Consider the following 27,131-nt stretch of genomic DNA (forward strand, 5'->3'; position numbering starts at 1 on the left):
GGAAAGTAGTATAGCTATTGTTGGATATGTGGATTATTTCATTATTATAATTCCTTCATTTTTTTCTTTTATAAACCTTTGCAGTAAGATCCACTAAAATATCTTTAAGGAATGGTGGGAATGCTGTTTTCAGGAGGGAGAAGTGGGGTACAAAAGTCTAAGTCCTCTTTTTTTGCCTGTTTACCTGAGTGCTGAGGTAACTAGTTCAGACACAGGAGGTACTGACAACTAGAAATCAGTAGAGGTGGTCAATAAGCCAAGTCCCAGGCTTGAGGGTAGAAGAGAAAAATGCTGTAAAGTTGTAGTCTCTTAAGTTCAGGCTGTGGAGCCTCAGATGGTCATGTGGGAGTCAGATAGCTTATGTAGCAGAATGAGAAACAAAGGAAGAAACATAGCATCTCTCTAAATAAAGGAAGAACTTTCTAACAATTTTGACTGCTCAAAAATGAAAAGACCGCCCTGTAAACTACTTAGTTTCTCATCACAGAGAATGGTTAAAGAAAATAAATGATGATTTGCCACATATATTACAAAAGACTTTCCTAAGTGACATTCAAATAGTGCTTTACATTTTTCAAAGACTTTTACATGTATTATTTCATTTAGGCCTCAAAATAAGCATATAAAATAGGTACTCCTGGTATTGTTTTACAGAAGAGGCTCAGTTGCTTGCTAGTGATCACAGCTAGTAGGTGTCAAAGGCAGATCTAAGATTTATCAGTGAGAATGCAGGTTCCTGTTTCAATTTTTTTCTTTGTATACCCAGTCTCTAGGTGTTAATAAAATGCGTGTTGAATTGTTAAACTGAATCAAACATGAGATATTGAGAAAGGTCCACAAACTGAGAGCCTGATATTTGTCAGTTACTCAACAAACATTTATTAAGTGGTTATTATGTGTCAGGCACTGTGCTAAATGCTAGGAACACAAACACAAGGAGAAAGAACAATCCATGACCTCAAGGAACTTACATTCTAATGGGGGAAGACAACCCATAAAGGGAAGCTAAAATGGGGATAGTAGGAGAAGGGAATGAAAATACCTAGAGAGGGAACATAGTAGAAAAGCCTGGAGTGTATCCTGGAGAGGAATGAGAAATTGCTGGCTAGATTTTTCTCCTTAAAGGAGAGGTTGAGAGGAGCCATCAAATCAGAAGGAGAGGCCACAGGGGCTGAAGATTACTTCCAGTGTGTGAATTCCAGGACTACAGTGATCTTGTAGAATAAAGAGGTTCCTGAGTCATCATAGAGAGAGTCCAAAGTGTAGCCTGGAAAAGATTGAGTACTTTCACAACCTCATTCCAACCTGCTTTTCCAGACTTATATATCATTTCTCTTCCTGAATTCCATAATATGGCCAAACTGCCCTTCTGTCTATTCTTCACATACCACATTCCATCTTTCTCTCTATGCCTTACACAGGCTGTACCCCATATACCTGAAATAAGCTTTCTCCTCATATCTGCTTCTTAGAATACCTGGTTTCCTTCAAAGCTCAGTTCAAGCACCACTTCCTTTAAGAAGCCTCTTTTGAACTCCTTAGCTGTTACTTCCCTGAAATTTTCTCATATTTACTTTGTATATATTTTGCATAAACTTATACAGATTCACACTGTTTCCCTCAACAGAATGCAAGATACTTGATGGCAAGGACTGCTTAAATTTCTATGTATTCCTAATGCCTAGTACACAGCAGTAGGCACTTAATGCTTACTAATTGACTGGCTGCTGGAAAATTAGTTTTCTTTTTTTAAAAATTATTTTAAATACAAAAACTTAAATATACAATAAGAAAAAGAAACATATTATTAACTTAAAATTAAAACTAAAATACAAAATAAGAAAAGAAAAAAAAGCATTGTCATGTGCACAGCAGAATGTGAGAGGATTCAAAATACACAGCAATAAATTTCCATTTCAAGAAAGCCTATGTAACAAATACTACACATTGTGTTCAGAGCTGCCCATCTTTTCTTTGCTTCCTTGTAAGTTTTCTTTTGTTCTCTGCTGTGCACTCTGCACTTTGTTCTTTTTCCCCCTCCCTCCCTTCCTCTCAGAAGGTACAATTGAGTATGGACACAAACAAACACACACACACACACACACACACACACGTACACATACAAACATACATATATACACATATACAAAGACATATGCATGCATATACACATACATATACACTTATATATACTTATATATAATCATAATTGTATATAGACATATACTTTCATATGAATCTATGTAAGACCCTACTATACTTATTTGTCCTCTGTTTCTGAGGGTGGATAACCTATTCTTTCTTATGTTCAAGTCTTTCCATATTTTTCTAAGTCTACCAACTCATCATTTCCTATACCACAGCAACATTCCAAATGTATACTGTCTAGTTATTTTAAACAGTCTAAAACTGTTTAATATTCATTAATATGGCTGACATACAGTGTAGTTTCCCTATTTTTCTCTTATAATTAAATCTATTTTAGCCTTAACTTTGTCTGAGATCACATTACTATCCCTGCTTTTTTTTCCCTAATAAATTCTACTCCTGGTCTTTATTTTATGTTTGTGTATATCTCTTATTTCCTATCTCTCCTGACTCCTCTACTTTACTTCTACCCACTACCTTGCCCTCCTATTACTTAACCTATCCCCGCTTCAAGTATCCCTCCCTTATCCTCCCATTCCTGTTAATCTAAATACCCTTCTATTACCCTCCCCTTATCCTATTCCCTCATCCTTGCCTCTAAAAATCCCTCCCTTATCCTCTTTCCCCCACCCTAAATTCCTTCCCTTATCCTCCCCCCCATCTCCTTAGCCTTTTATTTCTCTCTGAATTTAAAAGACTTTTATACCCTTCCAGATCCTTCTTTAACCCATTCCTAATGAAGGCAGAGTTCCAGAACTATCAGCCCTCCTCTCCTATCTAATTCTTCTATGCCAGCTCTTCCTTTCACATCTCATTTGTATAAGATAATTACTCTTTTCACCTGTTCCTCCACGGTTTAATTTTTAAAATCATGTCACACTCAGGTCTGCATTCTGGTCCTAGCCCTGATACTTATTACCTATACGACCATGGGTAAGTTATTTAATTTAGCTGGGCCTCAGTTTCCTTATCTATAAAATGAGAGAATTAACACAGCTGATTAGTAAGGTCCCTTCATAGTTCTAGATCTATGACCCTGTGTTTAATTTTTAATAATAAAATTTTTAAAAAATGAAGAATACCAGAAGGGCCCTTATGTCTGTCACAATCACTTTTCTATAGAAAATACTGATATACAGAAGTCCTTAAGTAATATAATTTCATGTAAACAAAATACATTGTCAGAATCCTTTTAAACATTAGGAGCATTTTTACATATATTTTTTCTACATGCTCATAGAATTGTTACCAGCAGCAATATTGGAAGGGTGACAGATTACACTAATAATCTACGTCATCCTTTCTAAGGAGAAGGAGTCAACAAGACTTGGAGTGCCCTCAACGACCTCCGAGGCCCTTCCAATTCTCGAAGCCTATAACTCAATATGTGAGCTTATAAAGGACTAACTAATACAGTCACATAACCTACGACATGAACCAGGCGTCGTGGGAAATATCCAAGAAATAAAAGATAGTTTTCCTGCCCGATGTAAACTGTAGGAAGGGAAACAAGATCTGCACAACAAAAACAGTCTAAAACAAAATGCAGCAACATATGTAGAATTAAACAGTCATAAATAAAATAAGTATAAGAGAAGATCAAAGTAAAAGGAAATAAATGTGAGACAGACTAGTGGGGACAGAATTTATGGAAGAAGTTGAGAAAACAAATAGTACGCCATTTCTCCAGGTTTCTTGTACAATTCACTAACTAAAAGAAGTACATGAAGATGCTTTTATGATCAGCTGTCACCAAAAGTCCTTGATTTTTCTCAAGGTAATAGGTTGCAAAATACTGTTTCTTTAAATTTGCTTGTTCTATTCTCTCTCATACACACACACACACACACACACACACACACACACACACACACACACACAGAGCTTAACCTCTCTGTCTATGTCTATATCTATATCTGTATCTATATCTAGATATAGAGATGTAGACATTGTAGATATAGATACAGATGTGGATATAGATATAATCATTTAGTTACTATGTTTAAAAAAAACAGTTCTAAATTATTTAGTGTCTTATGAGAAGTTTTTTAATTGATGAAGTTTGAGGGTCCAGCTGCATAGGAGCTTCTAGATGCTGCCAAACATGACAAACATGTAAATTGATGGATTGTCTGGTTCTTTATTAAATTAATAAATTCAAAATTGCAATAAATGAGCATAAGCTAAGGGAGGTTGACACATATCTATTTTTGTCACCTTCTCTGTCATGTCTTAGGGTAGATTGGTAACCAACGGCAATTATATTATTACATAAAAATCCATCCATACATTGCCACAAGAAGTAGTGAATTAATAGTTTCAGGTAAGTTTTCATACTTTTACCTGTACTCAGACTTTATCTTAAATTACTGCAAAGCTACAAAACTGTAGCAGCAATGCGTCTTCAGAAGCCTAGACAGTATGCAGAGAGGTGTCATAAAGTTTCTTCTTCAGAAAGGGTATGATAAAGGAAAACTACCGAAAAACTATCTACTGAGTCAAATGGTTTTCTGAGAAACCAGAATAAAAGTTCCATGATCCTCACCATCCCACCACCTCCTCCCTCCCCCAACCCTGGCCAAAAACAAAAACAAAAGAAACTTTGTGCTATGATATGACAAGGCTAACCTGTAATTTTTGCAGCCTTTTCCTCTTGGTTCACTCTGTTTTCTTCATCATCTTCATTGTCCTCTTCAAAGTCATCTAAATTGCCAATGTCAGCCTGCTTCATACTCATCAAACTGGCCAAACTTTGCATGTCTTCATCCCTAAACCAATCATTCAAAATACAATTTATGTCATCAAATGGTAATAGTATTCATATTTTGTTCTTATAAAACAAACATCTTCCACTGCTTTTGGCCATAAAATATAGGGCTAATTACTCACTATTAAGAAGGACAGTAAAGTACCATGGCAAAATCAAATTAACTTTAAAATTGAACTTCATAAACAAACAAATTAAAAAGAACAGACCTGAAAAATACTTCCTTATAGAATCTAAAAGCAGAAATTGACCTTAAAGGACAACGAGGGCAATCCGTACCTGACTGAAGAAAACCAAGAATCTCCCCTGCGTTCATACTGGCTCTGCTTGAAGGACTCCAGTCTAAGACAATACACCACCTCCAATTTTCCTTTCGATCGTATCTAAATCTACCACTCTATAATATCCAAGTTCTGCCTTGCAGAGCTAAGCAGAACAAGTCTACTTCCTCTTCCACATAACAGTCTTTCAGTACCTGGAAACAGCTGTCAGGTCCTCCCCCTCTACATCTCCTGTTCTCCAGTCTAAAGCACTGTCAATTCATTCCACTGATTCTCATGTGGCAATATTCTCTAGTCCTCTCACCATTCTGGTCCTCTCTTTATGGATGTTTTCTAGCTTGTTAACATCTTTCTAAAACATAGTCCCCAGAATTGAATATAGTACTCCAAATATGGCATGGCCAGTATATATTTATAGCAGAACAATGATTTCCCTTATTCAGGACACTGTGTTTCCCTAAATGTAATCCAAGATCACATTAATTTGGGGGATTGTCATGTGATACTGCAGAACATATTGAGCTTATGGTATGCCATGATCCCTAGGTCTATTTCACAGGCACTGTTGGGTAATTTGACCTCTCTTTAGCTATAATTATGAAACAGTTTTTGAATCCAAGTGTAGGAATTTACAGTTATGCCTATTAAATTTCATCATATTCTATATGGCCTAACATTTTAGCCTGTTGAGGTATTTCTGAATCCAGAATCTGTTTTCCAGTATATAAAACCAAGCTTTCTATCACCTGCAAATTTGAGAATTATGTCATTAATATTATTCCCCAAATCAAAAGATTATTTCTTTTGAAATAGAAAAAAGAAGCAAAATAACAGTTCAGTAGTTCAGATAACTCACCACTGACTGTTATTAGCATTCCACACATCCTAAGTAACAGTCTTATCAAATTATTTTTTTTTTCTCTTACAACCAATATAGCTAAAAACATTTTTGGTTGTCCTTAGCATTCATCATGCCCATAAGCTCATTTTAGGTTTTGGTTTCCTGACATAATTCTTACATGACCATGTTACTGGAGGCAGAGCCAAGATGGCTGAGTAGAGGAAGCACTATACACCCCAGTTCTGCCAATGTTTCCCTGAAGAAAAAAAAAAAACCAAAAACTTTAAAATAATGCCCCAAATTAAATTCTGGGATGACATTTTTTTTTTCCAGGCAATTGAGGTAAAGTGACTTGCCCAGGGTCACACAGCTAGTAAGTGTCAAGTGTTTGGTATGAGGCCGGATTTGAACTCAGGTCCTCCTGACCTCAGGGCTGATGCTCCATCCACTGCGCCACCTAGCTGCCCCCTGGGGTGACATTTTTCAAAGCCAAGACAAGTTAAGAGGTCAGAAAGAGAGGTCTGTGATACTGGGGCAGGGGTTGGCTTGAAACACACATGTTGGCAACACTACCTGTAGGCCTTGGAGGTGGTAGCAATAGCAGCCATGGTACTATGGGGAGCTTTCAGCCCAGAGCCAGTAAGGAGACTGAACAACTGGTCAGAAAAAAAAAATATAAAGGACAAGTGTGCTAGCACTGGGCACAGGACTGAGCACAGGACTGGGCACTATTTGGTCACTCCATTGCCCATATCCACTTCTGAGTTGAAGTTCCATTGGGGTAACACTTGTGGTCACAAGGAAGCAGAGGCCCTGAGGAGAAAGAGTGCTTGCAGCTGCCAGAGATCAGAGGCCCTTCCTAATTAAGGACCAGTGTACAGACAACGTCAGCAGTAACCATACCTCTCCCCTGATCACACTTCTTTGGAAGCATTGAAAACTTACAAACACACCAGAACTAATTGTGCAAAAAGCAGCACCAAAAAGCCTGAAGTTTGAGATAGCACCCCTCTTTTCCCCACATGAACAGAGTTCAACTTTAACATAAAATTCAAAGTCAAGAAATAGGCTGGAAAAATGAGCAAACATTTAAAAACAAAAAAGAACCTGCCAATAAAAAGCTACTGTAGTGACAAGGAAGATCAAGACACAAACTCAGAAGAAGACAATCAAGTCAAAACAGCTACAAAGAAAAACTCAAAAGAAAAAATGTGAATTGGACAAAAGCCCAAAAAAGAATTCCTGTAAGTGCTAAAAATTTATTTTCAAAATCACATAAAAGTGATAGAGGAAAAATTGGGAAAATAAATGAGAGTGATGCAATAAAATAATGAAAAGAGAATTAATAGCTGGGTAAAATAGGTTAAAAAAATACTATTAAATTTGCCAAAATTAATAAGCAGACCTGGAACTGAAACTCAGTTTTCTGACTCTAAAAATAATTTAAAAAACAAAACAAGAATTCTTTCACAAAATGCTGGAGCATTTTGCAATTCTGATTAAGATTCAATGCTGAAATGAAATAAAGTTTCACAATATGACAGATTATCTGGCCTCATACACTTACTAGCTGAATGATTCTAGGCAAGTCACTTAACCTCTGTCTACCTAAGTTTCTTCATATGGGGAAAATGGAGTACCCTCCTGCCAGGGTTATTGTGAGTATAAATTTCAATAAAATTTATAAAATATTTTATAAACCTTAAAGAACTATATAAACACTAGCTATTGTGCCAACTATTATCACTAAGCAGTTTTTTTTTAAAAAATCACTTATCCTATGAATTAAAAAGGAATAATTGAGAGAACTAATTACTTAAGAATAAATTAAATACTAATCACTAATTTAAAAAAAACATGTTGTTTAAAGTGCTATGAAAATTATTCATTTTAGAAAATGCTTATTAAACATGACCATTTGCCAAATATTATTTCAGGCATGGGGCATGGGAAGTGGGAGGTGTTAGGGGAAGAAACTTAGGTAAGACATGTTTCCTGAACCTCATGGAACTCACAGTCTAGTGGAGACATAAAACATAAATATAGTTAATTGTAATATACAGTTACAAAAGGATAAGTGGATAAGAAAATTACAAAATACTACATGAGGTATATTGGGGAGGACAGTTAACAATTTGAAGATCAGGCAAGGCATTTAATAGGGGTATTTGAGTTAAATTTCAGTTTCTTCATTTATAAAATAATAAGTGGTTGTGCTAAGTGAAGTTTAAGGACTTAACTTCTGTTAGAAAGGACACATATTAAGAAATATTGTAGAAGTAGAATTTATACGACTTAGCTACTGATTGGATGTGGAAGGAGTAGAAGAGGGAATAATCAAAGTTAGCATTAAGGTTTTTTTTTCTTTTTTTAGCCTTAAGGTTTTGATCATGATGCTCAGAGCAAACAGGAACTCTCCTATTTTTACCCATCCTTTTCTCCTTTGCACTCCAATCTTAATAAATAAGCATTAATTAGTTAATTATGCTTAGTTGTCCACTATCTTCAAAACAAACCTTTCCCTTTACCATGCCATCCTTTCTAGCTAATGTCCTAAATATCTCCTCTGTTTCACAGTTAAAACCCTATAAAGAATGGTATACGCTTCTAGAGACATTGCATAATTAAAAGAATGCTAGACCTCATGTTAGAAAGAACTGAATTCAATCTACCTCATACGCTTACATGTGGTAGGATCACCTCTGGGCATCAGTTTCTTCTTCTACAAATTGGAGGCAAAATAATAAGTACCTACCTCACTGGGTAGTAATGAGAATCCAATGAGACAATGTATGTAAGGAACTTTGCAAAGCTCAAAGTGCTATATGTGTCAGTTATAATTAATATGTTGTTCCTATTTTTTTCCCCCAAGGCTTAAACTTTATTCCCGATGCGGGACAGGTTCTTTTTATTTCCCAATTTGAGATACATCTTTTTCCTGGGGAGACAGTCCCATTACTTCCACCCGCTTTCAGCTTTCCAGCAAGGAGAAAGAAATGAGGAGTTTGGGAAGAGGACAAGATGAATGCTTTGTGCAACACCTCCCCCCTCCCCTATCCATCCTTCCTGTCACTTACAGGGGATAACCTTTCCCCTGCACTATCACTTTTAGAAATCATTCTATTATTCCCTCCTGCCCTTTCAAAACAAAACAAAACAAAACCCCTCACTTTAAAACAAGGATCTTGAGCTGAGGGACTGGGGGGGAAGGTTGGGAGGGGGTTGTAAATGTCACACAGGCAGTAGTGACAATCACTACTGTTTCTGCTGCATAGCCTCCTTCTAAGCTGCATTCTGTAGTAGCTAAGTGTGCTGTAGTAATAAAACAGTTTTTCACAGAAAGCATGTGAAGATATTTTTCTGGGTCTGTAACACTGATATCTGTTAGTTTGATGTTGAGATACTCATCCACAGAATGCAGGGTCCCACAGATGCTCAAGTCATTCTTGAGTTCCACGACCACATCCTTTCCCACAAGTGACCTGAAGAAGGAGTAGAAGAGCATGGTCCTAGTGCCACGGCTTGGGTTCAGGAGAGAAGGTGGGGCGGCTTAGCTGGGGTTGTGTGGAGGGGTGGGCCATGTGAGCCGATCGTTGCCACCAGAGTCTGAGCCCTGTTTCTATTTTTTTTTTTTTGATGGTGTTAAGATAAATAAACCTAGGACAGACTGTGCTTTTTTCTTTCACATTTAATGTTCTGAAAACTATTGCATAGTGGGATAAAGTGAAATTATAGTATAAGGATATATGTTAATACTTAATCCAGAGATTCATTGAGAACATCTTTGGTATAGCTCCAAAGCAAACAAAAAAGGAATGACTGACTGATTTGATTGACTGACATGCTCCTCATCTGTTTCCACATGCTTTTGATTGCCTCTGCTAGATCTCTATATTTTATAATCTTTTTGTTCCATATAGGTTAGAGGTTATAAAAATTTGGTATAGAAACATCTATGAAAAACATTGTTCTTTTTAAAACATATTTTTATGTATTTCATTAAATACTTCCCAATTACATGTTTAAAAAAATTTAACACTCATTTTTAAAAGCTTTGCGTTTCAAATTCTCTCCTTCCCTTCTGCCCCTTCATCCTCCTTGAGAATGCAAGCAATTTGATGTAGATTACGCATGTGCAGTCATGGAAAACATATCTCCATATTAGCAATGTTGCAAAAGAAAACACACACACACACACACACACACACACACACACGAAATATCAAGTTAAAAAAGTATGCTTCCAACTGCATTCAGAGTTCATCAGTTCTTTCTGTGGAGGTGGAGAGTATTTTTCATCATGCGTCCTATGGAATTGTCTTGGGTTGTTGTCTTGAGCAGAGGAGCTAAGTCTTTCAGAGTTGATCATCTTTACAATACTTACTTTATGACGTACAATTTTCCTAGTTCTGCTCACATCATTTTACATGAATTCATATAAAACTTTCCAGGTTTTTCTGAAAGCATCCTGCTCATCATTTCATATAGCATAATAGTATTCCACCATAATCACATACCACAACTTGTTCAGCCATCCCCCAATTGATGGGCATCCCTTTAATTTCCAACTCTTTGTTACCACAAAAAAAGAGCTGCTATAAATATTTTTGTACAAATATATCATACAAATATTATATATACATATATAATATTATATTGCATATTACACAAAATAGAAATATTTTATATTTCTAAACAAATAATTTAGGCCTTTTCCCCTTTTCTTTGATCTCTTTGGGATACAGACTTAGTAGTGATATTACTGGGTCAAAGAACATACAGTTTTTTAACCTTTTGGGTGTAGTTCCAAATTGGTCTCCAGAATGGTTGGACTAGTTCACCACTCCAGCAGTGCATTAGTATCCCAATTTTTCCTCACCACTACCAGCATTTATCATTTTTTTAATGTTAGCTAATCTAACAGGAGTGAAGTAGTATCTCAGAGTCATTTTAATTTGCATTTCTCTAATTATTAATGATTTAGAGCATTTTTTCAAGACACTATTGATAGCTTTGATTTCTTCTAAAAACTGCCTGCTCGTATTCCTTTGACCATTTTATCAAATGAAGAATGGCTCTTATTTTTATAAAGTTGGCTCAGTTCCTTATATATTTGAGAAATGTGGCCTTTATCAGAGAAATTCACTATAAAAAATTTCTCCCAGTTTCTTATGTCCCTTATAATTTTGGCTACATTAATTTTGTTTGTGCAAAAGCTTTTTAATTTCATGTAAATAAAAGTATCCATTTTATTTCCTTTAATCCTCTCTATCTCTTGTTTGGTCATAAACTCTTCCCTTATCCATAGATCTGACAGATACATTTTTCCATGCTCCCCTAATTTTCTTATGATATCAATTTTTATGTCTAAATCATTTATCTATTTTGACCTTATTTTGATATACATTTTGAGATATCAATCTATATCATATTCCAAGACCTCTACTCTTTTAACATGGTAGCCACTAATTCTTGGGTGATCCTGATTGTGGCATTATGGTACCTGTCTGAATGGTTTATTTCTGGCTGCATGAAGTATTTTCTCTGTGATCTAGGAACCCCGAAATTTGACTACAATATTCCTGGGAGTTTTCATTTTGGGACTTCTATCAGGTGGTGATCAGTGGATTCTTTCAATTTTTATTTTACTCTCTGGTTCTAGGGTATCAGGGTAGTTTTCCTTGATAATTCCTCAAAATATAATGTATAGACTCTTTCTTTGATTACGGCTTTCAGGTAGTCCAATAATTCTCAAATTATCTCTGCTAGATCTATTTTCCAGGTCAGTTGTTTTTCCAATGAGATATCTTACATTTTCTTCCAATTTTTTGTTCTTTTGACTTTGCTTTATTATTTCTTGAGGTCTCATGGAATCATTAGCTTCCATTTGTTCATTCTAATCTTAAGAAATTATTTTCTTTGCTGAGTTTTTGTACCTCTTTTCCCATTTGGCCAATTCTGCTTTTTAGGAGCTATTTTCATCAATGAATTTTTGTATTTCTTCCATTTTGCTGATTTTGTTTTTTAACGTGTTATTTTCTTAAGTTTTTTGTGCCTCTTTTACCAATCCATGAGTTGTCTTTTCATGGTATAGATTAGGGGTGGAGGACCTGCGACCTTAAGGTCATATGTGGCCCTCTAGGTCCTCAAGTGAGGCCCTTTGACTGAATCTAAACTTCACAGAATAAATCCCTTTAATAAAAGGATTTGTTCTGTAAAACTTAGACTCAATCAAAAGGCCACACCCAAGGACCTAGAAGGCCACCTGTGGCTCAAGGCTGCAGGTTCCCCACTCCAGTATAAATGGTATCTTGACTTCTGCATAAATTGGATTTAAGTGAGGCAGAGTTGCAAGAAGTACCAGGCCTCATTCTCTCTTCCAGAGTCATCAGAGTTCAGTGGCAAGACTAAAGTCAAAAGGATTGGCGATTACTTGGGATGCAATGGGGGTTTTGACATCTTTGATGTCTAACCAAGTTCTAAGCACTCCACAGTCCCTGCTGCAGCTGTCTTCATGGTTGCTGGAATAAACTGTTCTCATCTGGCAACTTAAGTCTTCATGAGCTTGGGGTAGACACCCCCTAACTCACCAATATGTATGAGTCCCCCTTGGTTACCCTTAACCTGGTTTAGACTGTTTGCCAAAAAGTTTTATTGCAGTGTGGCCATTAGCTACAGTTTCCTGGAACCAGAGGCGAGAGTTGGGTAAATCAGGTAGACACCAAAGGAAGAAAGCAACCATGAAGAGGGCATGGCACCCTCACACCAGTGGTACTAGTCTTCCCTGAACACTCTTACACCTAATGTTTCATCCACATGGGCTCCAAGCCTGATTCCACCCCCATGTCACAGATCTCTCTTTCTGACCTCCTAAACTGTCTTGGGCTGGAGGAATGTCTCATCCTGACTTTTTGTTGGCTCTGCCACTCCAGAGTTCAATTTGAGGTGTCATTTTAAAGTTGCTTTGAAGGAAGGATTGGGAGAGCTTGACTAAGTGTTTCTTCTATTCTACCATCTTGGCTCTGCCACCAGAACTCTAAAAATATCATTCTTAAATTTTTATGCATAAATATTATGAACTGTGATAACAGTTCAGTCTATAATGATGGTCAAGTTTATTAGTTGTATTCTCCCAGATATTTTTAGGCTTACACTTGTAGTACAGGAATTTGTTGTTATTAGTCTATGAAAGATAGAAACCTTCTGATGCATAATTCTAGCCAGCAGTTCATGTTTTGCTAGGTATCTAATAGTTGTTAAATATTTATAGCCTATAGTGACATACTACAGATTCTACTGTTTCCCTGTATCATCAACATTGATTACTGAGTGGGTACCTTCTTTAATTCCTGGTAGCAAAACCTGGTCCTAAATTGCCATTCTAAACCACTCTTTTCCCCAAAGAACTACATGACTCAGCCATTTTTTCTTTTTTTAAACATATTCCTGACTGAATTCATGTGGACATTACCCATAGAGGACCTTGTGATTCCATTTTTGGACTTATTTCATACACTCCATCTATAGGTAAATAACTTTTGCTTATAAATGAAAATTACCATGATACTTGAACATTCTGAAAGTGAATGTATGTGAGGAGTAGGAAGGAGCTGCTAAATGTTTTTATTTTTTCAAATGAAAGTAATTCCAGGTTCATTAGCACAGGTCATCTGATTTGACTGAATTTTCTCTCATCTAGGCTCCTGAACATATTATTGATTAGTTTGCACTTCCTGTAGCAACAAAGACATTTCAATAAAAGGGTTTTCCATTAATGTTGTCTTATCACTTCTTCCTAAATTTGCTTTCCTTTGTTTTTATTGTTTTTACTTGCAATTTTGGGTTCTTAATAATGTTCTTACTCATAAAACTTCTGAGTCAATAATTGTCAATAAATACTTATTAAGCACCTACTATTATGATAGGTAGGTAGGTGGCTCAGAAGATAAGAGTTCTAGTCCTGAAGTCAGGAAGATATCTTTTGGAGTTCAAATCTAGCCTCACACTTACTAACTGTGTGACCCTGGACAAAGCACTTAACCTTGTTTGCCTCAGTTTCCTCACCTATAAAATGAGCTGGAGAAGGAAATGGCAAACCATTCCATTATCTTTGCCAAGTAAACTACAAATTGGGTCACGAAGTGTTAAATGTCTGAAACAACTAAATAACAACAGCATATGACAGGAACTGTGCTATTATGCTAAGCACTTGGGTTACAATACTAAAAAAGAAAGACAGTCCCTGCTCTCAAGGAGGGCACAATCTAATATGGGAAGATAAAACACAAAATGAAGCTGAACAGCAGGGGATGGGGAAAATGCACCTGATTCAGGTGCATGGTTAAAAAGTCCCAAAGTAGTGCTTCCAAATGACAAATGAAGAGATGTCTGATTTGTCTGATTTGAAGCTCATAGCCCTACCCTCCAATCAGTGAGGTACAGGCAGTAATGAGGTAGAGTTATCAAAGTTGATGAGGTTACAGGATGATGAGGTTTAGCCCAATCATGAGAGTCCTGGGGCATGGTGGAGAAGTCAGAGAAGTTCCAAAGTAGTGGAGCCAGATGAAAAATTAGTTTGGGTCTCTGACTTGGTATTCTAGGATGGATCACTAAGGATTCCTCAACTGTACCTCTCCAGGCTATCATTTCATCTCATTAAACTAGCTCTCAACTTTCCTGAAGAGGGAATCACTACTGTCAACTATCTCTGTTTGTTGCTTTTAATTGAATAATTTGTTGCTATGTAAATTGGTATCAAACATCAAAATGTGATGAATTTGAAATTCAGGTCAAGACAGTAATATAAACAGTAACTATTCTCTCTTCCACTGTACTCAATACATTATGCAATGTGAATCTGCTTTGAAAGACAGTAGTATTTTTCTTCTTGCTTTTTCAAGTACAGTTAGAAAATTCATTCTTACTTTCCTTCTCTCACCCCAGTTATATAATTAACCTTATAGTGAAATCCTAAAAGATATGTACTGTTATCCTATATATACATGATACAACTATCTTCAATGTTCTTTTTCTGTCATCTATGTGTTCTAGGTACGTGTGTCCATATTACTTTGCCTGTCTTAAATTTAAATCTCCTAGAGGCAGTTCTGTAAAACTGTATAATATTATAGGACCACATACAATTAGTTGCTTAAATAATGCTTTAGGATAGCAATGATATGAACAATTTATTTATTTACTATGCATCAGTCAATTCATTTCTGTGGCTTCTATCACCTATTAATTGCCCCACCTTTTATCATGGTGTCTGGCACATAGTAAGCACTTAATAAATGCTTGTTGACTAATGATAAAATTCTAGGAAAATTCAGTCAGAGTAAAAAACCATTAAAAGTTCTTCTCTTATGCATCCATTCTTTTTATCCATAAGCTTTTTTGTTTTTATATAAGGCTTTTTCATAACAGTCAATCAACAAGAATTTATTAAGCACTTCTTCTGTGCCAGGCACTCTGGTAAGTGTTAGGGATTATAAGGCAAAAAACAGATCCTGTCTTCAAAGAACATACATTCTGATGGGGAAGAATGTATGGAAATCCTGGAAAGACTTGTATGGTCTGATGCTGAGTGAAGTGAGCAGAACCAGAAGAACACTGTACACAGTAACAGCCACATTTGTGCAATGACTAATATTGATAGACTTATCCTTCTCAGCAATACAAGGATCTAAACATGTCCAAAGGCCTCATGATAGAAAATGCTATCCACATCCAAAGAACTATGGAGTTTGAATGCAGATTGAAGCATACTATTTGCTATTTTTTTTCTTCTGTTGTGTTTTGTTTCCTCTTTCTGGTGGTTCCTTCCATTGGTTCTAATTCTTACTTAAAATACCACTAATGTGAAAACATGTTTAATAGGAATGTATATGTATGTGTGATATATATGTGCAGATTGTGCACCATCTTGGGGAAGGAGGTGGGAAGGGAGGGGGAGGAAAATTTAAAACTCAAAAGCTTATAGAAGTGATTGTTGATAAAGCAAAATAAATTAATAAAAAAAAGTAAAAAAAAAGAATGTATGTAAATAACTAAGGACATACAAAATAGATAGAAGGTAATGTGAATGAGGATGGCACTAGCAGCTGAAAGGGCTGGGAATTGCTTCTTATAGAAGATGATTCAAATAGCTAACCAAACTTAAATAGTCTATATTTCAGAATGACAAAATGACTGACTACTTGATCCTGAAGGCAACAGAACACAAATGGCACCTTACAATGTGAATTTTTAAATTTAATGCCACTTATATTCACTTTTGTATTACTGCTCATTTTCTTGAAATAAGTGACTATAATTATAACAAAAAATTTATTTCATTCAGATTCTCTTTCAATTTCTACGTTGCCCTCTGGTTCTAGAATATCAGGGCAGTTTTCCTTGATAATTGCTTGAAAGATGATGTCTAGGTTCTTTTTTTGATCATGGTTTTCACATGGTCCAATAATTTTTAAATTACTGTTCCTGGATCTATTTTCCAGGTCAGTTGTTTTTCCAATGAGATATTTCACAATGTCTTCTAATTTTTCATTCTTTTGGTTTTGTTTTATAATGTCTTGATTTCTCATAAAGTCATTAGCTTCCAACTGCTCCATTCTAATTTTTAAGGAAGTATTTTCTTCAGTGAGCTTCTGGGCTTCCTTTTCCATTTGGCCAATTCTGCATTTTAAGGCATTCTTCTCCTCATTGGCTTTTTGGACCTCTTTTGCCATTTGAGTTAGTTTATTTTTTTAAGGTGTTATTTTCTTCAGTATTTTTTTGGGTCTCTGTTAGCAAGCTGTTGATTTGTTTTTCATGATTTTCTTGTATCACTCTAATTTCTCTTCCCAGTCTTTACTCTACTTCTCTTACTTGCTTCTCAAAATTCTTTTTCAGCTCTTCCATGGCCTGGGACTGATTCATATTTTTCTTGGAGGCTTTGAATGTAGGAGTTTTGACTTTGTTGTCTTCTTCTGGTTGTATGTTTTGATCTTCTTTGTCACTAAAGAAAGATTCTATGGTCTGACTTTTTTTGCACAGTTTGCTCATGATCCCAGCTAATTACTTGAGTTTTAAACTCTTTGTTAAGGTAGGGGTCTGCTTCCAGTGTGGAGAATGTACTGTCCCAAGCTTTGGGGGTTTTGTGCAGCTGTTTTCAGAGATACTTCTAGGGACCTGTAAATTCTTCATTCTTTCAAGGTAGTATGATCAAGGGCGAGGTGTTTACTCCTTTCCTGGCCTTGCTCTGGTCTATGAGTGACCACAAGCACTCTTTTCTGCCTTGGACCTGTGAGGAAGATTCCCTCTCCACCATGCCAGCACTCCTTCTCACCCCAGGACCACCACTTAGAACTGTGACTCAGATTCAAGTACAGACAAAGCAAGAGAATCCTGCCTCAGCACCAATAAAGAGATCTCTGCAATCCCCCTCTGATCAGTCACTAGATTCCCCCTTGGTCTGTGGGCTGAGAGCTCCAGAAGCAGCCATGGCCCCAGGGCTGCAGCAGCACTTCTCACTGGGTGATTCAGTCCCCTGAGGCCTGCTCCAAGTTCACTGAGGCCTGGTCTTTGCCTGAGTGCCCACACTGAACTGCATTCCTTTCCCAGCCTGGCACAATAAACCTTTCCAATCAACCATCCAAGTTGTCTTGGGCTGAAAATTTGTTTCACTCTGTCTTTTTGTGGGTTCTGCTGCTCTAAAATTTGTTTAGAGCCATTTTTTACAGGTATTTGGAGGGGTTTGAGGGAGAGCTCAAGCAAGTCACTGCTTTTACTCTGCCATCTTGGCTCCGCCCTCTTTCATTCAGATTCTCAAAGTGTGATAAGAATGATATGGTGAAGGATGTTCTCATATAGTATAAAACAACTCACTACCCAGTCCTTCCTTTGAAAGAAAATTTAAAGCACAATATCTAATAGAAAAATAACTTACGTGGCTTTTCCTTCACGGAGAAAAATGCAAGATAACGAGAACTGAAGAGTGGCAGATACAACTTTTTTAGACAATGGCTTGAATTTTAACTTGACATCTGTCTGTGTAGGCATAGGACTTGCATACTGTTTCATATTGATGCTGCTAGTAGCAAGTGCTTTTCTACGTCCTGATGGAGATTCCTGAAAGATAAATATAGTAATGCAATTTGATCTTATTTAATTAGCAGCCAAAAAGAACAATTTTTTGACAAACTTTATCTTACTTAAACCAAGCAGAAGTTGGAAACACTGTTCTTTCAGCAAAGTCCTACATAATAGTAACTTAAAAAAGGTGTTGGTAAGTTATTGCTGTGTCTCGAGTTCCATTTCTGATTAAGCTCTAGGCATGGCCACAATTCTGATCTCCAAATGAAACAAGTATAGAATTGCAGACAGCAAGGATCCCAAAGGGAAGAGTATGGAGGATCAAGAGGAAGGCTGGGAATGAAAAGACTAAGAGTACAAGAAAAGGAAAAGATAATGATTTAGACTAGATATAACCCTGTTGTTTGTTTCTGAAAAATTATCAACAGGTAAGTTTTGAAATAAAAATGGTAGCAGTTTGGTTTAGTTTTCAAAAGCTTCCAGTGCAAATATTAAAAATTAGGAGAAAAAAACATCAGCATCAATATTTATTTCATTGTGGTATCATGGCAAGTTTTTAATAATTAAAACAATTTACACACAATATATTATATTACATCTCATACTTTAACAAATATGTAAAGAACTTAGATTTGTAACTCAAGATATAAAAAAGCTGAAACTATACTTTTGAATTATTTTTAATAAAATTTGTACATTTATTGTGGTTGACAAACTTGTCTCAAATGAGGAATACTAATTTAATCAAAATATTTGAGCATCCTTTTCCAAAGTACTTGACATTTCTGCCCAGCAGAATAAGTCAGAATGTAATGTGACATCCCCAAAGAATACCTTGTTTAAAAAAACTAGCCTTATCTGTCAAGATTATGCATGGCAATATTATACAGAAGTATTAGTGCATGTAGATACCTTATGAATGAATTTCAAAAATGCATCAAACACTTGAGAAGGATTTAGGCCCTCTCAGAAGAAATACTTAAGAATATGCAAATACCCTCAAATGAATCAAGTTGAACAGATGCCACTATCACAAACAATACAAATGTTCTTTTCCTGGTCGCTACTGTCAATCAAAGAAAGAGATTAGGGTCCAAGGTTCTGACAATGTGTAAAATGAAAAAGTATGATCAGGGTGTTTCATTTTAATACACTGATATGAACAATAATCTGTTATTGTACCTTTAGAATAGTTAACTACCACTACAAGTAATACAAGATTCTAAGCATCAAATTCTGAAAGCATTGCAAAGCAAATTTCCACATTTTTTTGTTACTGTTTTGTACAAAATAGATTGGGTTTAACTCTCAAAATAGTTTTATCCCTTACCAATTATTTTTTCACTTTGAAAACAAAAAATGTCAATAAGTTAAGAGGAAACTTGAAATACGAATAATTTTAGAGAGTTGTTTTGTGATGCTTTCTCTAAATCTAAGTTCTTACTGATTAATATTGGAGAGCTGGGTGGTACCATGGATAAAGCACTGGGCCTGGAGTTAGGAAAATCTGAGTTCAAATATGGTCTCAGATACTAGCTGTGACCCTGAGCAAGTCATTTAACCCCTATTTGCCTCAGTTCCTCAACTATAAAATGAGGACACACTGGAGAAAGAAATAGCAAACCATTCCAGTATCTTTGCCAAGAAAAGCCAATGGACAAAGTCCATGGGTTCATGTGGAGTTGGACACAAATGAACTGCTGATTAATATTTGTTTTTTAGTTTAAAAACGACCTAGGTATGAAAAGTTTCTCTACACTATAAGTTCAAGAGGATGAGTAAGATTTTGTAAATTTTTATCAATGTCTCCAAAAAGATAAAATAAAGAATTACAGCTTTACATGTTTAATTAGCTAAGCAGATTAGTAATTGACTACCAGACAATGCTGAAAGTAGTCCTTGAGTGAGGTCTAGAAAGATGTCTGAGACCAATTTGAACTCAGGTCTTCCTGACAACTTGGAATCCAACTTTCCCCCCAGGTAACCCATTCCACTTTTAGGTAGTTCTAATTGTTGGGGGAAAATTTTTTTTTTACACAAGTCTAAATCTGCTTCTCTACATTTTCTTTTTATTGTTCCTAGTTGTTCTTTTCGGGACTAAGCAGAACAAGGCTTTTCCTTTTCCATGACAACACTTCAGATACCTGAAGATGTCTATTCTGTTCCCTTCTATAATTTTTTTTCTTCTGGTTAAACATCATTAGTTCCTTCCATTAATTTTCATATGACATGTTCTCCAGTCTTCTTACCATCATGATTTCTCTCTTGTGGACATGCTTCAACTTGTTAATGTCCTTCCTAAAATGTGATCCGTAGAACTGAATATAGAACTCTGGGTGTGGCACAGCCATGGAACATTTTCATCAGAACTATTACCTCACTTCCTCAAGACTTCTCTTATTGAAACCTGGAATAACAGTAACTTTTTTATCTTCAATATCACACTTTTTACTCATATTGAGCTAGAAGTCCAATAAAATCCCCAGATCACTGTTTTATAGTTTTGTGACTCTGTATATGTTAACAGTGTAAAGAACAAATAGCTTTGTACCTTCAGCTGTGATGAAGCGAAGAGTACATTGGATTTTGAGTCAGAGAACTTCTGAGTTTTGTTTCTGATTCTTGCTATCTGGATGATCTTGGGCAAGTCACTTAACTTTTGGGTGCCTCAGTTTGGACTTGATGACCTCTGTAGTCACTTTCATTCCAGATCTATGGTCCTATAATTTTTTTTTACAGGAACTATTTGCTATGACTTCATCTAAGTCACTGTCAAAATATTTAACAAAACAGGGCCAAAGACAAATCTTTGAAGCATTTCACTAGAGACCTCCAATCAAAGTGACAATGTCCCTTTAAAAGATTAGTCATTGAATCTGGTCATTCAACTAGTTTCATATCCACCTAACTAATGCAAATCTTACCCACAAGCATAACACAAGAGACTTAGTCAAGCGTTTTGCTGAAAGATAAATACATTATTTTTACATTTCCTTCATATATCTCTCTTGATGCCAGTAACTTCCCTCTTTTGATTACTTTCAATTTATCATCTATCTCTATCTGTGTCTGTGTCTCTCTATCTGTCCATGCATCTATCTCTCTATATCTTATTTGTACATAGTTTGTGTGTTTCTCTCCCATTAGATTGTAAAGTTGTTGAGAGCCAGAACTCTCTTTTGCCTTTCTTTCTATCTCCAGCATTTAGCACAGTGCCTAGCACATAATAGATGCTCTTAGCTTCTATGACTGTGTACATCAACTGGAGATGCCTGGCCTGAAAAGAACACAGGTAACACGACAGTGGCCTTCAAATATTTGAATAGCTGCAGGTAGTTCTGTCTCTGGAGACAAAAGACTAGGATTTTAAACCCTATTTTGGAATTTACTGGGCAAGTCATTTAACCTCTCTGGGTCTCAGTTTCCTCACTCTAAAATGAGAAACCATTGGAATTATTATTCTATGTGGAAACAAGATTAGAAGTGTGAGTTAACAACCCCACACACCGACACATACTCCCACTGGACTAGGACTACTGAGCAAAGAGGTTGCGGTGAAATGTTGGACAGTATGGGTTAAATTGGCTTCCAGGTAGTTTGGTCTGGGACCCAGCTGTGGACCCTGTGGGCAAGAAGAGTATAAGAGCAGATTTTAAGACTGTTGGGGGGGTTTCTGAGATCGAAGGGGACCTCCTTGTTGATTGCTTTTAATGCCTAAGGAACTGCTTGTATGCAAGAGTACTTGAATATATTTTAATTAAAAGGATTGTTTCTTGGAACCCTCACACAGGCCCTGAGTGAGCCACTGCAAGAGATGCAGAATACCCACCAGCACAACTGATGAAAAGGATGGGACCTAATATATGGAATGGTCTCTCTTTTGGCTCTTTCAATGGGTCTCATTCAGCTTTTTCGCAAGAATGAAGGGGTCGGTTGTTATGCTTTGAAGCTGATGTTTGTGACTCTGATGGCCTATGTTATTGACAACAAGGAGTCAAGGAAAGGAGTACTATGGTCAGGGATGCTGGTGGGACTCGGAAAAATAATTCCTCTGTAAGTGCAGCCCATTCCATTTTGGGATAGCACTAATTGCTAAAAGTTAGCCTTCCTTTACATTGAACCTAAGTCAACATTTCTTAGCTCTAACTTATGGGAACAGGCAGAACAAGTCTAATCCTTCTTCCACATGACAGCCATTCAAATCTTTGAAGCCACCTATCATAACCTGCCTAAATCTTCTCTTCTCTTATCTAAATATACCTAGTTCCTTCAGCTGTTCCCTATATAACATGATTTAGAAACTCTTCATCAATCCAATCATTCTTTGGACACTAACTTATCAATATCCTTCCTAATCTGTTTGACCCAAAATCTAACAGGATGTGAACTGACCAGAGAATTCAGTAGGATTATTCTATCTCTCATTCTCTATGTTTCTCTTAATGAATGTACTCCTCCTTTTAATTAAATCACTTCAAAACAACATAAAAGAATTTATCAAATGCTTTCCTAAAATCTAGGTAAATTTTATCTGTGACATTCCCTTGATCTCACAAATAACCTTGTCAAAATCCCATTCAGCCATCCCACTAGTCCATTTTGCTATCTGCCTCACTTCTCCCCACCACATGCACATACCCTTCCCCATTCCAACTCCCCTGCCCACTTCACCCCCAATAGTATTTACCTTTGGAATTCCTGCCATTGGCCTAAGCTGCCTTGATTGGTGAAAACTCATTTAAGCCTACTACATATAGCCCACCACAGATCAGAAGGCATTTCATATTGTAGCCACTAACCACCTAGGCCAGGGGTGGGGAACCTGTGGCCTCAAAGCTACATGTAGCCTCCTAGGTCCTTGGGTGTGGCCTTTTGACTAAGTCCAAGTTTTACAGAATAAATTATTCTACTAAGGGAATTTGTTCTGTGAAGTTAGGATTTAGTCAAAGGACTGCAGTTGAGGACCTAGAGGGCCATATGTGGACTCGAGGCCACAGGTTCCCCACCCCTGACCTAAGCCATTTTGCTATCTGCCTTCCCAATATGCATGTACCATCTCATCCCTTCCCCACCTCACTTTCCACTTCCTATAATACTACATAAGAGTATATCAGTCAGTTGCCCTGTGGTTCAATGATGGTTCCTCAGATCCATACTGTCTTCTATGGGAACTACTTATCTATATTTGTTGTCTCCTCCACTAGAATGTAAGCCACTTAAGGTAATGGACTTTCACTTTTCTATCTGTATTCCCAACAGTTAACACAATGTTGTTTCAGTGTGACCCTTCATGATAATGAAGTGATTTGCCATATCCTATTCCTGCTCATTTTGCCCAGAGTCACACAGCCAGTAAGCATCTGAGGCTGCATTTAACTCAGGTCTTCCTGACTCCAGGCCCAGTGCTCTATCCACTGTACCACCTAGCTGCTTGTTTCATTCAATAAATTTCCATTCATTCATTCACTCATTCAATAAATCATTCCTCAAAAGAAGGCAATGTGTTTAGTCTGGAATTACTTTCTCTCAGAAGGAGCCAGAATGATTTTTTGCAATCAATTTCCTTTTCAAGATAGTAAATAATCATCATTCCACTTATAAAACATTTTAGAATTCTCTCAGGAAATGAAATCAATATAGTAACCAATAGTTTTCAGTTATTACTTTTTTGAAAATCAGGGCAATGTTTGTCTTCCTCTGATTCTTCGGCCTTTCTCATTCCTCACAATATTGCCTTATTTGTTTTGTTTTTTAAATTTTTTTTTTGAGTTGACAAAAATCTATTTCTTGTTCCTCTCAACTCCTGTCAATAACAATGGAAATTGAAAAGGAAAAACAAAACCTTTGCAACAAATATGCAAAGTCAAGCAAAAAGAAAAATGCCCTATTGGCTATATCCAAAAATTTGTATCTTGCTCTGTACTGTGAGGCCATCACTTCTTAGGAGGTGAGTAGCGTGGTTCATCATCAGTTCTCTAAAATCACAATTGGTCACTGCACTGACCAGAATTCTTAACTCTCTCAAAGTTGTTTATCATTACAAAGTTTTTGAGTAAATTTTTCTCCTCTTTCTGTTCACTTCACTCTGCATCCCCTTCATTGCTTATGGACAACATTATTTTATTACATTGATATACCACAATTAGTTCAGCGATTCCCCAATTGATGGGCACACCCTTAGTTTCAGTTCTTTGACACTTCAAAAAGAGCTGCTATTAATATTTTTATGCATATGGGTCCTTCCCTCTCACCCCCACTCCAACCCCTTTCTCTATCTCCTTAGGGCAGAGGTCTAGTATTGTTATTGCTGGGTCAAAGGGTATGCACAGTTTAATAATTTTTTGGATATAGTTCCAAACTACTTTCTGGAATGGCTGGGCTAATTCACAGCTCCACCAACAATACATTAACGTACCTATTTTCCTGTATCCCCTACAGTATTTGATACTTTCTTTTTTTTGTCAACTTTGCCAACATGATGGCTGTGGAGTAAAAGCTCAAAATTGTTTTAATTTTAATTTCTCTAATTATTAATGATTTGGAGAATTTTTAATATGGCTATCAATAGCCTGAATTTCTTTTTTTGAAAGCTGTGTATTCATATCTTTTCACCACTTATCAACTGGAGAATGGCTTTTATGCTTACACATTTTAATCAGTTCTTTATTATATATCTTGCAAATGAAGCCTTTAGCAGAGAAATTTGTGGCAAAGACTTTTTTCCCCAGTTACCTTTGTCCCTTCTAATTTTAGCTGAATTAGTTTTGCTTGTGCAAAATCTTTTTGATCTTATATAATCAAAATTGTCCATTTTATCTTCTGTGATTCTCTCTGTCTCTTTGTGGTTATGAACTCTTCCCCTATCTGCAGATCTAAAAGGCAATTTCTTTCTTGCTACTTGAAGTTGTTTATGCCATTCCTCACATATAAGTCATATATCCACTTGGAGCTTATCGTGGTATATAAGGTGAGTTGTTGGACTAAATCTAATTTCTACCAGACTTTTTTCCAATTTTCTCAGCAATTTTGTCAAACATGAGGCTACTGTATTTGTTTCGTGTGTTGAATACCTAATCTGTTCCACTGATTGGCCTATTTTTTAACTAGTTCCAAATCATCTTGATAATTAACTACTTTGTTGTATAGTTTGCCTGACAATCGACCACAAATCACTGAAAATTGCTAAGCACTCATATCCACCATTTCTTTCAGTGCTCTTAAGATGCTGTTCATCTAGATATGGAGGCTTGAACTCAAGATGGGCAACTAGATACACTTCTTTTAACTCCTTATATATGCCCAGTTTCAACTTCTTGTTAGTCATTTTTGGTCTGTTCTTTCTAATCTAAAGAACATTCATTCTCCTTGGCAGAGAAACAGAAGCAAAATCAGTTCTTCATTTCAATTTCCTTTTTAGTAGTCAATTACCAGAAGCAATGGGTGGGTGAATGTAATCACAAGCATAGGAGGGAAACTAGTCTAACTTTTCTACTGAAAAATAAAATAAGGGGCAGGTAGGTGGCGCAGTGGATAGAGCACTGGCCCTGGCTACAGGAGGACCTGAGTTCAAATCTGAACTCAAACACATAACACTTACTAGCTGTGTGACCCTGGGCAAGTCACTTAACCCCACTGCCTAGCCAAAAAAAAAAAGAAAAAGAAAAAAATAAATAAAAATAAGATGAACAAGTAAAATAAGGTTTCTAACTTTTTTTATGATCATTTAAATCAGTTTTTTTTTAAATATTTTCACCTTCATTACTAAAGGGCCTACCTGACCATTCTACCCTTTTTTCCCCCCTAAAACTAATATGTTTGGCAAATAACATACAGCTAGTAGAGTCAAATGATGGGTGCTAATAATCTCACATTAAAATAAAGTGTCAACAAATTTTTCATTTAAACTGTTCAAATTATGGTAATTTCTTAGAATAAGTTCATTTCCTACTCTTTCATTTCTGCTAACCCTAGGATGACTATTAACTTTGGCTAATAAAAATCATCCTTGCATTTTTTAAATCTAACATAATTCTATTCATAAAATAAATCACATGCTATAAATTCATCTTTTCTTCTTATGTAAAACATTTTGAAGGAATAAAAATTGGATTATAATATGCTTTTTTCCCCCAGAAATGATGCAGAAAGAGTATTCCAGAATCTTTCAGAACTATTTTCCAGTACCTCAAAAATCAGGTATCTGAAAACTAGAATTAACTGCTTTTTAAACTTGTATTTTGCAAATGCATAACAGAACATTTTGGTGATGTAGTAATTATGATCATATCCAAGGTTCACTGATACTGCGGCATGACTAAACTGTTCATTTTAGTAATCTTATTGATTCACCCCAGTTTAAGAATTAGTTCCCCAATAAATCACTTAATAGACATTTATTAAGTACTTACTATGTTTCAGGCACTGAAATAATGTAGAAAAAATGCAGTAAAAAGAATGAAATAATCCCTAGTCACAAAGAGATATTAATATGGAAGACAACAAGGACATGTAAGTATGTACATAATAAATCTGAATAGAATAAATACAAATAAATGCAAAATAGTTAAACACAAGGTAGTATGAGTGGGCAGGTGACTGAGATGAGGAAAATATTCATGTAGAACGTGGTGCTTGAACTGCATCATAAGAAGGATTTTATGAGTTAGAAATGAAAAAGGCATACATTCCAGACATGGTGGACAGTCAGTGCAAAACCATGGAGATAAGATATAGAGTTTCCTATGTAAGGAACACAGAAAGGGCCAGTTTGTTTGGGTACAGAGTGAGAGAGAGAACAGTCAAGTCAATAAACATTTACTAAGCACCTACTATGTACTAGGCACTATGCTAAGCAATGGAGAAACAAGTAAGAAAAAGACAGTGCCTGCCCTCAAGAGGAAATTGAGTTTATTGGCTCTAGTCTTCCAAGCAGAGGGGAGAGGCAAATTGAGGAGTGATGAGGATATGTTAAAGCTTTTCTCTGTCTCTCCTTATGTCTCTCTGTTTCTGTGTGTCTCTC

At 36.2% G+C, this 27,131-nt stretch overlaps 1 protein-coding gene across 7 annotated transcripts in view; it reads right to left on the reverse strand.

Annotated features, from left to right (window-relative positions):
* The window catches only part of EHBP1 (EH domain binding protein 1), a 392,318-nt gene that overhangs the window by 223,496 nt on the left and 141,691 nt on the right, over positions 1–27,131 (reverse strand). For all 7 annotated transcript variants that reach the window (XM_027865114.1, XM_027865118.1, XM_027865117.1 and 4 more), the window contains exons 6-7: positions 17,967–18,148; positions 4,777–4,916 (exon numbers count right to left, since the gene is read on the reverse strand). In XM_027865114.1, coding sequence (XP_027720915.1) covers positions 4,777–4,916; positions 17,967–18,148 — 322 coding nt within the window. The remainder of the gene's footprint in view (positions 1–4,776; positions 4,917–17,966; positions 18,149–27,131) is intronic.

The sequence above is a fragment of the Vombatus ursinus genome, unplaced genomic scaffold (assembly GCF_900497805.2).
Source record: "Vombatus ursinus unplaced genomic scaffold, bare-nosed wombat genome assembly UNPS02014778.1, whole genome shotgun sequence".
Lineage (NCBI taxonomy): Eukaryota > Metazoa > Chordata > Mammalia > Diprotodontia > Vombatidae > Vombatus > Vombatus ursinus.